The following is a 13,107-nucleotide window of genomic DNA, read 5'->3' on the forward strand; positions in this document are numbered from 1 at the left end:
GCGTGGAATCCTGGATCAGCGATATGGCAGTGTTCATTAAATTGGAGAGGGTGAAATTCGCCTTGAGAGGGTCAGTACAAGGGTTGTTTAGGCGGTGACAACTGTTCTTAGACTTTCTGGCAGAACGATAGACATTGGTCAATGGCAGCAGCAGCTCGGGGGGGGGGGGGTTTACTTTATTTTTGTTTATGTTATTTACACTGGAGGGTCTGAGGGGGTGTATACACCTGTTGTGTTAAGTCGGGGTGTTAATGTTAATTTATTACTTATGTACAGGGGGGGAGGGTTTTGGGGGGTTGCTTTTTTTTAGATTGTGTTTTGTACTTAACCTTGTTGGGTTCTTTTTTCTTTCTCATTTTGTTATTGATATTTTATGAAAACCTTTAATAAAAATTATTTTTTAAATAAAAGAAGCCCTCCGGCGAGCTCCGGATCTGCATTGATCCAAAAGACCTCAACAACAACATAATGAGGGAACACTACCCCATACCCAAACGGGAAGAGATCACGAGCGAAATTGCCCGGGCTAAAATCTTCACAAAACTGGATGCCTTGAAGGGTTTTTGGCAGATCCAACTGGATCAGTCCAGCCGAAGTCTGTGCACCTTCAACACCCCTTTCGGCAGGTTCTGCTATAACAGAATGCCATTTGGCATCATCTCGGCATCCGAGGTCTTTCACAGGATCATGGAACAGATGATGGAAGGCATCGAAGGGGTGCGCATCTACGTGGAAGACGTCATCATCTTGTCCACCACACCACAGGAGCACATCAATCGTCTCCAGCGCGTCTTTGCGCGCATACGGGAAAACGGCCTGCGCCTCAACCGAGCCAAGTGTTCTTTCGGCCAAACCGAGCTGAAGTTTCTGGGGGACCACATATCCCGGTCAGGGGTCCGTCCGGATGCAGACAAGGTGAGCGCCATTGCAGCCATGCCGCAGCCGGCAGACAAGAAAGCAGTGCTACGCTTCCTAGGCATGGTCAACTTCCTGGGGAAGTATATTCCCAACCTTGCCTCCCACACGACGGCTCTTCGCCACCTCGTCAAGAAGTCCACAGAGTTCCAGTGGCTGCCCACACGCCAGAAGGAATGGGAGGAACTCAAAATTAAGCTCACCACAGCCCCGGTATTGGCGTTTTTCGACACATCTCGTGACACTAAAATTTCGACTGATGCCAGCCAGTCCGGCATTAGAGCGGTACTCCTACAGCGGGATGACACTGCATCATGGGCCCCAGTCGCCTATGCCTCGCGGGCTATGACCCCCACAGAACAGCGCTACACGCAGATCGAAAAGGAGTGCCTGGGTTTGCTAACCGGAATAGACAAGTTCCATGACTACGTGTATGGTCTCCCCCAGTTTACCATTGAGACTGACCATCGCCCCCTGGTCAGCATCATACATAAGGACCTGAACGAGATGGCCCCTCGCCTCCAGCGCATCCTACTTAAACTCAGGAGGTATGACTTCCAACTGGTCTACACCCCGGGAAAGGACCTTATGATTGCGGATGCCCTATCTAGAGCAGTGAGCACACCGCCCGATTCGGAGGGGTACGTCTGTCAGGCCGAAGCGCAGGTGGCCTTCACATCGGCAAATCTGCCAGCTGACGACTCCAGTCTGGCCCGTATTCGCCGGTGACTGCGGCTGACCCCCTTCTACAACGGGTGATGCTCCACATGACAGGAGGGTGGCTCAAAGGACAGTGCCCGCAGTTCTACAATGTCCGAGACGACTTGGCCGTCATTGATGGTGTCCGCCTAAAGCTGGACCGGATTGTGATTCCGCACAGCATGCACAAGCTGGTCCTCGACCAACTACACGAAGGCCATCTGGGGGTCGAGAAGTGCAGACGGAGGGCCCGAGAGGCGGTATACTGGCCGGGCATCAGTGATGACATTGCCAATATGGTGCTCAACTGCCCCACCTGCCAAAGGTTTCAACCGGCGCAACCTCCTGAGACGCTTCAGCCCCATGAGCTGGTGACGTCCCCCTGGGCGAAGGTGGGTGTGGACCTTTTTCACATGCTCGGCAGGGACTATGTAATCGTCATTGATTACTTTTCAAACTATCCAGAGGTCATACGCCTGCACGATTTGACATTGTCCGCTGTCATAAGGGCCTGCAAAGACACATTCTCTCGCCACAGCATTCGAATTACTGTCATGTCGGACAATGGGCCCTGTTTTGCCAGCCAGAAATGGTCATCCTTTGCTGCTTCGTATGGCTTCACACACGTGACGTCCAGCCCTCTGCATCCCCAGTCCAATGGAAAGGCGGAGAAGGGCGTTCACATCGTCAAGTGGCTCCTCTGCAAGGCTGCTGCTGCCGGATCAGATTTCTGCCTAGCCCTGATGGCCTATCGCTCGGCCCCACTAGCCACTGGTCTCTCACCAGCCCAGCTGTTGATGGGTCGCGCCCCCAGGACCACTGTGCCATCCATTCTGGTACCCACAACCAACCATGCTCCGGTACTACACAGAATGCAACAGCAGCGCGTTCGCCAGAAGATGGCATATGACACACGGGCAACTGATCTTCCCGCCCTGGCGCCTGGAGATGACGTCCGCATCCACCTACCAGAAGGTGGCTGGTCAGCACCTGCTGAAGTTCTCCGACGCGTGGCTCCCCGCTCGTTCCTGGTTCGCATGCCTGATGGATCCATTCGCAGGCATATTCGCCGGGCTCTTTGCCTACTTCCACGCTCGCTATGGGAGCTTACACCGGTACCACGCCCTCCTGTTGTTCCTGATGTCGACTTCGTGGAGCTTCCTGCCACCATGCCCTTTCCGTCATCGCCCGTGGCCAGGCCCATTCCTCAGCCGGTGGATCCTGACCCACCCTTGAGGCGGTCAACCCGAATTCGTCGCCCACCTACTAGACTGAACTTATGAGCCTCTTTGTACATTGAACTCATAATACCACTGTGTTAATATGTTTCTGTTCTTCCTTGTCGTTACAAGAGTTTGTTTTGTCGTTCAACATTTCCCCGTCCTTTGTTTATGGTACAACCTCGTTGCTATGTCGCACCCGACATCGCCCCTTGTATATAGTTTAGCCCCATGTACATGCTGTAGCTATTGCACACACACACATTCAGCTGCACTCAGTACACATCTCTATTTATAACCACATAGGCACATGTTCTTGTAAAAAAGGGGGGATGTCATGGTATTCAGGTAAACATCATGGTGCAAACAGACATACACACTGATGGACAGATCAACAGACCAATCAACATACACACAACACCACAGCCAATCACAGGCAAGAGCATACACACTACAAAACAGGGAACACGACACTTCCCGTCCATTCCAGCAGGAGACAGCTCAGGGCACAGAGGTCACAGCAAGCCACTCAGACATCCACCATGTGTTGATTGCCACTCCAAGATAGCGTTAGAAATAGGTCCACAGATTGAAGGGTTATGATTGAACCTCAGTAACCAGTTTACCACTGTAAATATATGTTCGTAATAAAACTGAGTTGTACCATTCACAACCGTGTTGGTTCGTCTGTGTAGCAGAGCACCCAACACATCAGAGGTGTCATCTTTAATGGACGCTCCGATCAGAAATGAAGTGGAGTTCCCCCGCTGCCCCCCCCCACCCCACCCCCCCCACCCCCCACACACACCCAAATGGAGGTATCTGGCTATACACACTCACCTTTGTGCTCCCGGAGGAATCCCCTTGACTGAAACTTATTTATTAAAAGCTGTTGTAAACATCACATCGACGAGGTTTGAATATTCAGTGAGGGGGATGGGGGGGATGTGGTGGAGGGGATTGGATAATCATTTAAAATTTATTCAGATGCATTAAAATTAGGTTCTCGCCCTTTGTGGGTGTGAGCGTCGTGATGCCGCCAGCAAGTTTCAGGGAAATTCAGGAAACACAATCTCTCCGGACAGAATCACGTTTCTCGATTCTCTCCAGATTTTCTATCCGCACCGCCATTCTGACAGTGAGCGCGGGTTGAAAACTTCCACCACGATTTTCACTTGATTTAATTAGAATTCTCCTGCCTCTGTATCAGAATTGTGGGTCACTGCTGGCTACCACTCATCCCCTCCATGTCCCCTTCAACCCCCAACCCATCTCAAACATACAGTGGCCAATCACCTTTGCAAACAGTGGGTTACTACTTTGAGTACTGCTGGCATCCCCGCCATGTCAGGTGGCATCCCCAACATGCCAGTTGCACCCTGATGATTAAATCAGTGTAAGCATAGCAGTTTGCATTGGGAATTAACAAATTGGCAGTCTTGGGATAATGAGGCTATCTTTCTGATGGTCACCTTGTGAGCGTGGCTTTACAACATCAATTTTGTTCAACATTTGGGCAATGTGGTAGCACAGTGGTTAGCACTGCTGCCTCATGGCACCGAGGTCCCAGGTTCAATCCCGGCTTTGGGTCACTGTCCGTGTGGACTTTGCATGTTCTCCCCGTGTTTGCGTGGGTTTCGCCCCTACAACCCGGAAGATGTGCAGGGTAGATGGATTGGCCACGCTAAATTGCCCCTTAATTGAAAAAATTTAATTGGCACTCTAAATTTATGGGGAAAAAAATTTCATTCAACATTGTAGCTCTCTAATGTTGTGGTTTGGGTTACAAAGAACAATACAGCACATGAATAGGCCTTTCGGCCCTCCAAGCCTGCGCAGACCATGGTACCTGCCTAAACTAAGTATGGACTTACGGAGTCAGTATCCTTCCATTCCCACCCTATTCATATATTTGTCTAGATACGCCTTAAATGCCGCTATCATACCTGCTCCCACCACCTCCCCAGGCAGCGAGTTCCATATATTTACCACCCTCTGTGTAAAAAACGTGCCTCGCACAACAGTTCTAAACTTTTTTCCACGCACTTTAAACCTGTGTCCCCTAGTACTTGACTCTCCTAGCCTAGGAAAGAGCATCTGACTATCCACTCTGTCCGTACCACTCATAATCTTGTAGACCTCTATCAGGTCGCCCCTCAACCTCCGTCGTTCCAATGAGAACAGACCGAGTTTATCTAACCTCTCCTCATAGCTAATGCCCTCCAGACCAGGGAACATTCTAGTAAATCGCTTCTGTACCCTCTCCAAAGCATCCATATCCTTCTGGTAGTGTGATGACCAGAATTGTACACAATATTCCAAATGAGGCCTAAGGTCCTGTACAGCTGCAACATGACTTGCCAATTTTTATATTCAATGCCCCGACCATGAAAACCAGCATGCTGTATGTCTTCTTGACCACCTTATCCACATGCTTTGCCACTTTCAGTGACCGGTGGACACGCACGCCCAGATCTTTCTGTCTGTCAGCACTCGCAAGAGTTCTACCATTTATTGTGTAATTCCTACATGCATTGGATCTTCCAAAGTGCATCACCTTACACTTGTCCGGATTGAGCTCCATCTGCCATTTCTCCGCCCAAGACGCCAACCAGTTTATATCCTGCTGTATCCTCTGACAATCCTCTTCACTATCCGCAACTCCACAAATTTTTGTGTCGACTGTGAACTTACTAATCAGGCCAGCTACATTTTCTTCCAAATCATTTGTATACACCACAAACAACAAAAGTCCCAGAACTGATCCCTGTGGAACGCCAAGAGTCACAGCCTTCCATTCAGAAAAGCACCCTTCTACTGCTACCCTCTGTCTTCTGTGCCCAAGCCAGTTCTGTATCCAACTTGCCAACTCTCCTCTGATCCCATGTGACTTCACCTTTTGTACCAGTCTACCGTGAGGTACCTTGTCAAAGGCTTACTGAAGTCCATGTATACATCAATTGCCTTTCCCTCATCTATCATCTTTGTCACTTCCATCACCAATAAATCCATTTGTCTCCAAATGTAAGTAAATCCTATCTCTAAGAATCTTTTCCAATAATTTCCCTATCACTGATGTAAGTAAGGCTCACCGGGGTATAATTTCCTGGATTATCCCTGCTGCCCTTCTTAAACAATGGAACAACATTGGCTACTCTCCAGTCCTCTGGAACTTCACCGGTAGCCAATGAGGATACAAAGATTACTGTCAAGGCCCCAGCAATTTCCTCCCTTGCCTCCATCAGTATTCTGGGGTAGATCCCATCAGGCCCTGGGGACTTATCTACTTTAATGCTTTTTAAGATGCCTAACACCCCATCTTTATTAACATCAACATGACTCACAATATCTACACACTCTACCCTATACTCCTCATCCACTGAGTCCTTCTCTTTGGTGAATACTGAGGCAAAGTATTCATTTAGTATCTCTACCATTTGCTCTGGTTCCATACATAGATTCCTTATTTATATTAGTTTAAACCCTCCCCAACAGCGCTAGCAAACAACCCCCCTAGGACATTGACCCTCCCCAACAGCGCTAGCAAACAACCCCCCTAGGACATTGACCCTCCCCAACAGCGCTAGCAAACAACCCCCCTAGGACATTGGTTCCAGTCCTGCCCAGGGAAATGTTGGTATTCTTAAAATATTTTCTGGTGCCTCATTTAAGCTCATACCTTGTTAGCGATTATGATGCAAATCAGCATGTAAAACTCGTCAAATCCAATCTCCCCAGAAGCTTTCACTTTGTAATGGTCCCACCTCTTCCAGAGCCGGTTCCAATGCCCCAAAAATCTAAATCCCTCCCTCCTGCACCATCTTTCAAGCTACGCATTCGTCCTGTCTATCCTGTCATTCCTACTCTGACTAGCACGTGGCACTGGTAGCAATCCTGAGATTACTACTTCTGAGGTCCTACTTTTTAGTTTATCTCCTAACTCCCTAAATTCAGCATGTAGGAATTCCTCCCTTTTTCTACCTATATCGTTGGTGCCTATATGCACCACGACAGCTGGCTGTTCACCCACCCCATTTAGAATGTCCAGCAGCCGCTCTGAGACATCCAGGGCCTTGCACCTGGGAGGCAACATACCATCCTGGAGTCTTGTTTGCGTCCACAGAAACGCCTGTCTACTCCTCTTACAATCAAATCCCCTGTTACTATACCTCTACCACTATTTTTCCTGCCCTCCTGTGCAGCAGAGCCAGCCATGGTGCCATGAACCTGGCTACTGCTGTCTTCCCCTAGTGAGCCATCTCCCTCAACAGTATCCAAAACGGTGTACCTGTTTTGGAGGGAGATGACCGCAGGGGACCCCTGCACTGTCTTCCTACTTTTCCTCTGTCTGATGGTCACCCATTTCCTATTTCTCTCAGTACTCTTTATCTGCGGTGTGACAAAATCGCTAAACGTGCTATCCACGACTCCCTCAGCATCGTGGATGCTCCAAAGTGAGTCCATCCGCAGCTCCAGAGCCGTTAAGCGGTCTAACAAGAGCTGCAGCTGAACACACCTCTTGCATGTGAAGGAGCCAGGGACTGTGGACGTGGCCCTGAACTCCCACACCACACATGAGGAGCATGACACGGGTCTGGGATGTTGGGCACATGCCCAGGGAAATGTTGGTATTCTTAAAATATTTTCTGGTGCCTCATTTAAGCTCATACCTTGTTAGCGATTATGATGCAAATCAGCATGTAAAACTCGTCAAATCCAATCTCCCCAGAAGCTTTCCAATCAAACATATTGAAAGTCGTCTTTATCTGTCCGTTGCTCAAGTCCGTGACACAGCGAAGAAAATGAAAGAATTGGACATCTGTAAGATAATTGTGAAGGGCAAGAAAACATTGTGGTAAGAATGCTAAAATGTTTTTGGTTTGCAAATTTCTTATTTGCCTGTTATTTATACCTCCATTATCCAACACAAGCCTTCGCCCAGCCTCAAAAGGTGGCTAATAGGAATTGGCAGCAAATTGAGGGCACATAAAATTTGTTCTTACACACATAGTATAGCAACCTTCTGAGCAAGGAATGAAGACAAAAAAGTAATGCTGGCTTAGCTATCAATGCCCAGGTCCTGTGAAGGAAAATCATTCTATCAGAAACATGAATGATAACAGATAGCATGATGAAGCAATGTCTCCTACAAAGCTTTATCGATGAAAATTGTGCCAAATCATTGGAGTGCTATATGTAATGTATAAGAAATCAATTTATAACCCTCCTCCTTCTGGAATAATACTTGGAGATAGCATTTTAATGATGAATTCAGGCACTTACAATCACATTTTTAAAAAATCATTCATGGGATGTGGGCAGCACTGCCTGGGGCAGCATTTATTGCCCATACCTAATTGTCCTTCAATGGCTTACTAAGCCATTTCACAGGACATTTAAGAATCAACCACATTGCTGTGGACCTGGAGTCACATATATACCAGACCAGGTAAGGATGGCAGTGAACCATGTCTGTTTATGACAATAGAAATGGTCAGCATTGGAATTTTAATTACAGACTTTTATTGGATTCAAATTTCACCATCGGCCATGGTGGGATTCGAACCCAGGTTCCCAGAGCATTGGCAAGGATCTCTTGCTCACTAATTTTTTTTAAATTCATTTACAGGATGTGGGCGTCGCTGGTTAGGCCAGCATTTATTGCCCCTTCCTGGTTGCCCTTCAGAAGGTGGTGGTGAGTTGCCTTCTTGAACGCCTGCCGTCCTTGAGGTGTAGGTACACCCACCGTGCTGTTAGGGAGGGAGTTCCAGGATGTTGCTCCAGCGACAGTGAAGAAACGGCAATATATTTTCAAGTCAGAATGGTGAGTGACTTGGAGGGGAACCTCCAGGTGGTGGGACTTCCAGGTATCTGCTGCTCTTGTCCTTCCAGATGGTAATGGTCGTGGGTTTGAAAGGTGCTGACTAAGAAACCTTGTTGAGTTACTGCAGTGCATCTTGTAGCTGGTACACAAGGCTGCCACTGTTCGTCGGTGGTGGAGAGTTTGAATGTTTGCGGAAAGAGGAGCAATCAAGCGGGCTGCTTTATCCTGGATGGTGTCAAGCTTCTTGAGTGTTGGAGCTGCACTCATCCAGGCAAGTGGAGAGTATTCCATTACACTCCTGGCTTATGCCTTGTAGATGGTTGATTGTCTTTGAGGGGTCAGGAGGTGAGTTACTCGCCATAGGATTCCTAGCCTTTGACCTGCCCTGGTAGCCACAGTATTAATGTGGCTAGCCCAGTTCAGTTTCTGATCAATGGGAATCCCCAGGATGTTGATGTTCAGCAATGGTAATGCCATTGAATGTCAAGTGGCAGTGGTTAGATCGATCCTCTCTTGTCGGAGACAGTCATTACCTGGCACTTGTGTGGCATGAATGTAACTTACCACTTGTCAGCCCAAGCCTGGATATTGTCCAGGTCTTGCTGCGTTTGGACATGGACTGCCTCATTATCTGAGGAGTCACAAATGGTGCTGAACATTGTGCAGTCATCCGCAAACACCCCCACTTCTGACCTTATGATGGAAGGGAGGTCATTAAAAAAAAAAAATGTTTATTAAGGCATTTATAAATAAACATCAAACAAAACCACAACCAGGATGAAAAGAATAACCAACAGAAAACATGCAGGAGAACATAACATAACTTAATAAATAGCCAACAACCATGCCCCACCCTCCCCACTACACTCCCCACCCTCTCTGCCTCCACTTTTTCCAGTTAACCCGAATCCACCCTCCCCCTGCTGACTTAACTGTCCTGGAAGAAGTCAATGAATGGTTTCCATCTCCGGGTGAACCCTTCCATCTTGCAACTTGGCATCCACATTTAACAGCGATATTGGACGGTATGACCCACACTGCTCCAGGTCCCAAATTCACCCAGTTTTTAAAGAGGGCAGCCTTCACCTGATTAAACCCGGCCCTCCCCTTCGCCAAGTCCGGGCCCAAGTCCTGGTATACTCACAGCTCATTCCCCTCCCAGGTGCATCAGCTCATCTGCCACGCCCATCTCAAAATTTTCTCCTTATCCAGGAACCGGTGACGACATAGCACTATTGCCCTCGGCGGCTCCTTCACCTGTGGCCTCCTCATTAGAACCCTGTGTGCTCGATCGACCTTCAGGTGCCGGTCAAAGGCCCCCCTCTCCCATCAGCTTCTCCAACATTCCAGCCGTCTACATGGCAGCGCCGCTCCCTCGGTGCCTTCAGACATCCCTACAATGCTTAAGTTCTGCCTCAGGGAGCGGTTCTCAAAGTCCTCCACCTTCTCCTGCAGCCGCCTCTGGTTATCTCACATTAATCCCACCTCGGCCGCCAGCGAAGCCAACTGCTCCGTGTGCTCACCCACCACCTCCTCCACGTTCTCTCCGTGTCTGCGTGGGTGTCCTCTGGATGCTCCGGTTTCCTCCCACAAGTCCCAAAAGTCATGCCTGTTAGGTGAATTGGACATTTTGAATTCTCCCTCAATGTAACCGAACAGGAGGGGCAGCACGGTGGCACAGTGGTTAGCATTGCTGCCTACGGCACTGAGGACCCGGATTCAAATCCTGGCCCTGGGTCACTGCCCATGTGGAATTTGCACGTTCTCCCCGTGTCTGCGTGGGTTTCGCCCCCACAACCAAAGATGTGCAGATTAGGTGGATTGGCCACGCTAAATTGCCCCTTAATTGGAAAAAATAATTGGGTACTCTAAATTTTTTTTTAAAATGTAACCGAACAGGCACCGGAGTGTGGAGACGAGGGGATTTTCACAGTAACTTCATTGCAGTGTTAATGTAAGTCTACTTGTAGAAGTCAATGAATGGCTATTAAAGATTATTATTAAGTTAATTTTTCTTTCTGAAATCTACATCTTACCATTTAAAGTATTTCTGTCATGAACATCCAAGAGTCTAAAATACTCCAAAAGCACGACGGTATTCCTGACTGACATCAAAACATGAACCCTGTCAAGAAACAAAAAATTGAAAATATATCCAGGCCTCAATCTCATTTTGACAGTGGTACTGAAAGGTTTAATTGCAGGAATACAAATGCTAATTTCGCTGCTGTCAAAGTTAGTAGCCCAGACAAGTTTGTGACAATCAGAAATAACGAACACTTTAGAGTTATGATGTCATGCTTTGTGATGTGATCAATTAAATTATTTTCTAAAATGAATTCTATTTTGTCACAAAGCATGACTTTAGAATAGAGGTGTCAGTATATTCCTATTACAGCCTTTTATGATGACCTCACAGTTACTGAAGGCTGGAGGCTGGATTTCTGCTCATTATGTGATGTGGATTGGAGGAGTGAGGAAAACTATTTTTTTTTAGAAAAGTTTATTGAAGCATTTGTAATTTTCGCAGTTTACAGTTTAACACTTTAACACTTTAACGTTCCTTAAACAACCGCGCGGGCCGACACACGCAAAAAACCTGAAAACAACGCCCCTACTACCCCCGCCCTATTTCCTAATTACCCGTGTACTAAGTTCCCTGTCCTTGTCTTACACTACCATGCCTCCCATTTTCCTCCGACCCCCCCCCCCCCCCCCCCCCAACCCCCATACTGCTGACGTTCAATTTTCCTTGAAGAAGTCGATGAACGGCTGCCACCTCCGGGTGAACCCCTGAATTGATCCTCTCAAGGCGAACTTAATCTTTTCCATCCTGAGAAACCCTGCCATGTCGCTGACCCACACTCCTGACTTTGGAGGCTCCGAGTCCCGTCATCCCAGTAAAATCCGTCTCCGGGCCACCAGGGAGGAGCAGGCCAGAACATCGGCCTCCCTCCCCCCTGGGCCCCCGGATCTTCCGAAACCCCAAATATTGCCAATTCTGGACTCGGAGTCACCCTCCCTTCCAGGACCTCTGACATAACATCCACAAATCCCTGTCAGAATCACCTCAACTTCGGACACGCCCAGAACATACGTACATGATTCGCCGGGCTCCCCCTACAGAGTTCGCACCTATCCTCCACTTCCTCTAAAAACCTGCTCATCTGGGCTCCCATCATGTGGGCCCTATGAACCACCTTGAACTGGATCAGGCTAAGTCTGGCACAAGACGAGGATGAATTAACTCTCTTCAAAGATTTTTCCCAAAGTTCGATTTCCAACTCTCCTCCCAGTTCCTCTTCCCACTTCCTCTTCACCTCCCCGATAGGGACCCTTCCCACTCCATCAACTCCTTATATATCTCCGAGACCCTCCCCTCCCCAACCCCCGTTTTTGATATCACCTTATCCTGTAGTCGCCTCAGGGGGAGGTGAGGAAAGCTTGGAACCTGTCTGCGGACAAAGTCCCATACCTGTAGGTACCAAAACCTGTTCCCACCCGGCAACTCAAAGGCCTTCGGGGCAAAAATCGTGAGACGTTGAAAAAAAAAACAGCAGTCTCGGGAGGACTGTCACCTTCACCGATTGTACCCTCCCCGCTAGTATCAGCGGGAGCATGTCCCACCTGCGGAAATTCCTTTTCATCTGATCGACCGCTTTACCCAGATTTACCTTGTGAAGCTGTCCCCAATCCTTAGCCACCTGGATCCCCAGATACCTAAAGCTCCTCCCCACCACCTTAAAAGGTAACTCCTTCAGTCTCCTTTCCTGCCCCCATGCCTGAATCGCAAACACCCCGTTCTTTCCCATGTTTAACTTGTAGCCTGAAAACCGCCCAAATTCTTCCAGTGTCTCCATAATTCCAGCCACCTCTCCCCCAACGGGTCTGTGACATAAAGCAGTAAATTGTCCTCCATCCCTCCTCTCAGTATCCCCCGCCAAACATTCGATGACCTAAGGGCCATTGCCAAGGGCTCTATGGCCAGGGCAAACAGTAGTGGGGGGAGCGGGGTGAAGAAAACTGTTGAGGATTTCTTTGTGTTAATATAAATTTATCCTTAAACATCAAAGTCTCACCAATTCTTGTTATTATTAGCTTCTTGTTAATAGCTGCTGAAGCCAAGTTGTAAATAAAGTCAAAAATATTGTTATTTATTTTTAGTTATATCTGATTAGAATATGTGATCATTTAGTGAACCAAATGGCACTTTTCACACAGTTCATCCGATTAACGTAACAAGTGGTTGTTGAATCAATTTTGATCTCACAAATTATGGATAAGTCAATGGAGGATAATGCTACATGGAAATGTTAAGGGTGCAGAAATATAAATACTGTGCTAACCAACAACACCAAACACAGATACTTCTACAGCTAAGACGATCTCAAAAACAATACACTGTTTGATGAGGGGTTAGCTGAGTAAGGGTCCAATCACCAACTTTCT

General features: G+C 47.9%; 1 protein-coding gene across 1 annotated transcript in view; it reads right to left on the reverse strand.

Annotated features, from left to right (window-relative positions):
* LOC140427451 (EF-hand calcium-binding domain-containing protein 9-like) overlaps window positions 1-10,892 on the reverse strand; it is a 29,304-nt gene extending 18,412 nt beyond the window's left edge. Inside the window, exons 1-2 of the mRNA XM_072512969.1 lie at window positions 10,695-10,892; window positions 7,505-7,653 (exon numbers count right to left, since the gene is read on the reverse strand). Of these exons, the coding sequence (XP_072369070.1) occupies window positions 7,505-7,653; window positions 10,695-10,830 (285 nt within the window). The 5' untranslated portion in view covers window positions 10,831-10,892. The remainder of the gene's footprint in view (window positions 1-7,504; window positions 7,654-10,694) is intronic.
* Window positions 10,893-13,107: the final 2,215 nt, after the last annotated feature.

The sequence above is a fragment of the Scyliorhinus torazame genome, chromosome 7, assembly GCF_047496885.1.
Source record: "Scyliorhinus torazame isolate Kashiwa2021f chromosome 7, sScyTor2.1, whole genome shotgun sequence".
Classification (NCBI taxonomy): Eukaryota; Metazoa; Chordata; class Chondrichthyes; order Carcharhiniformes; family Scyliorhinidae; genus Scyliorhinus; species Scyliorhinus torazame.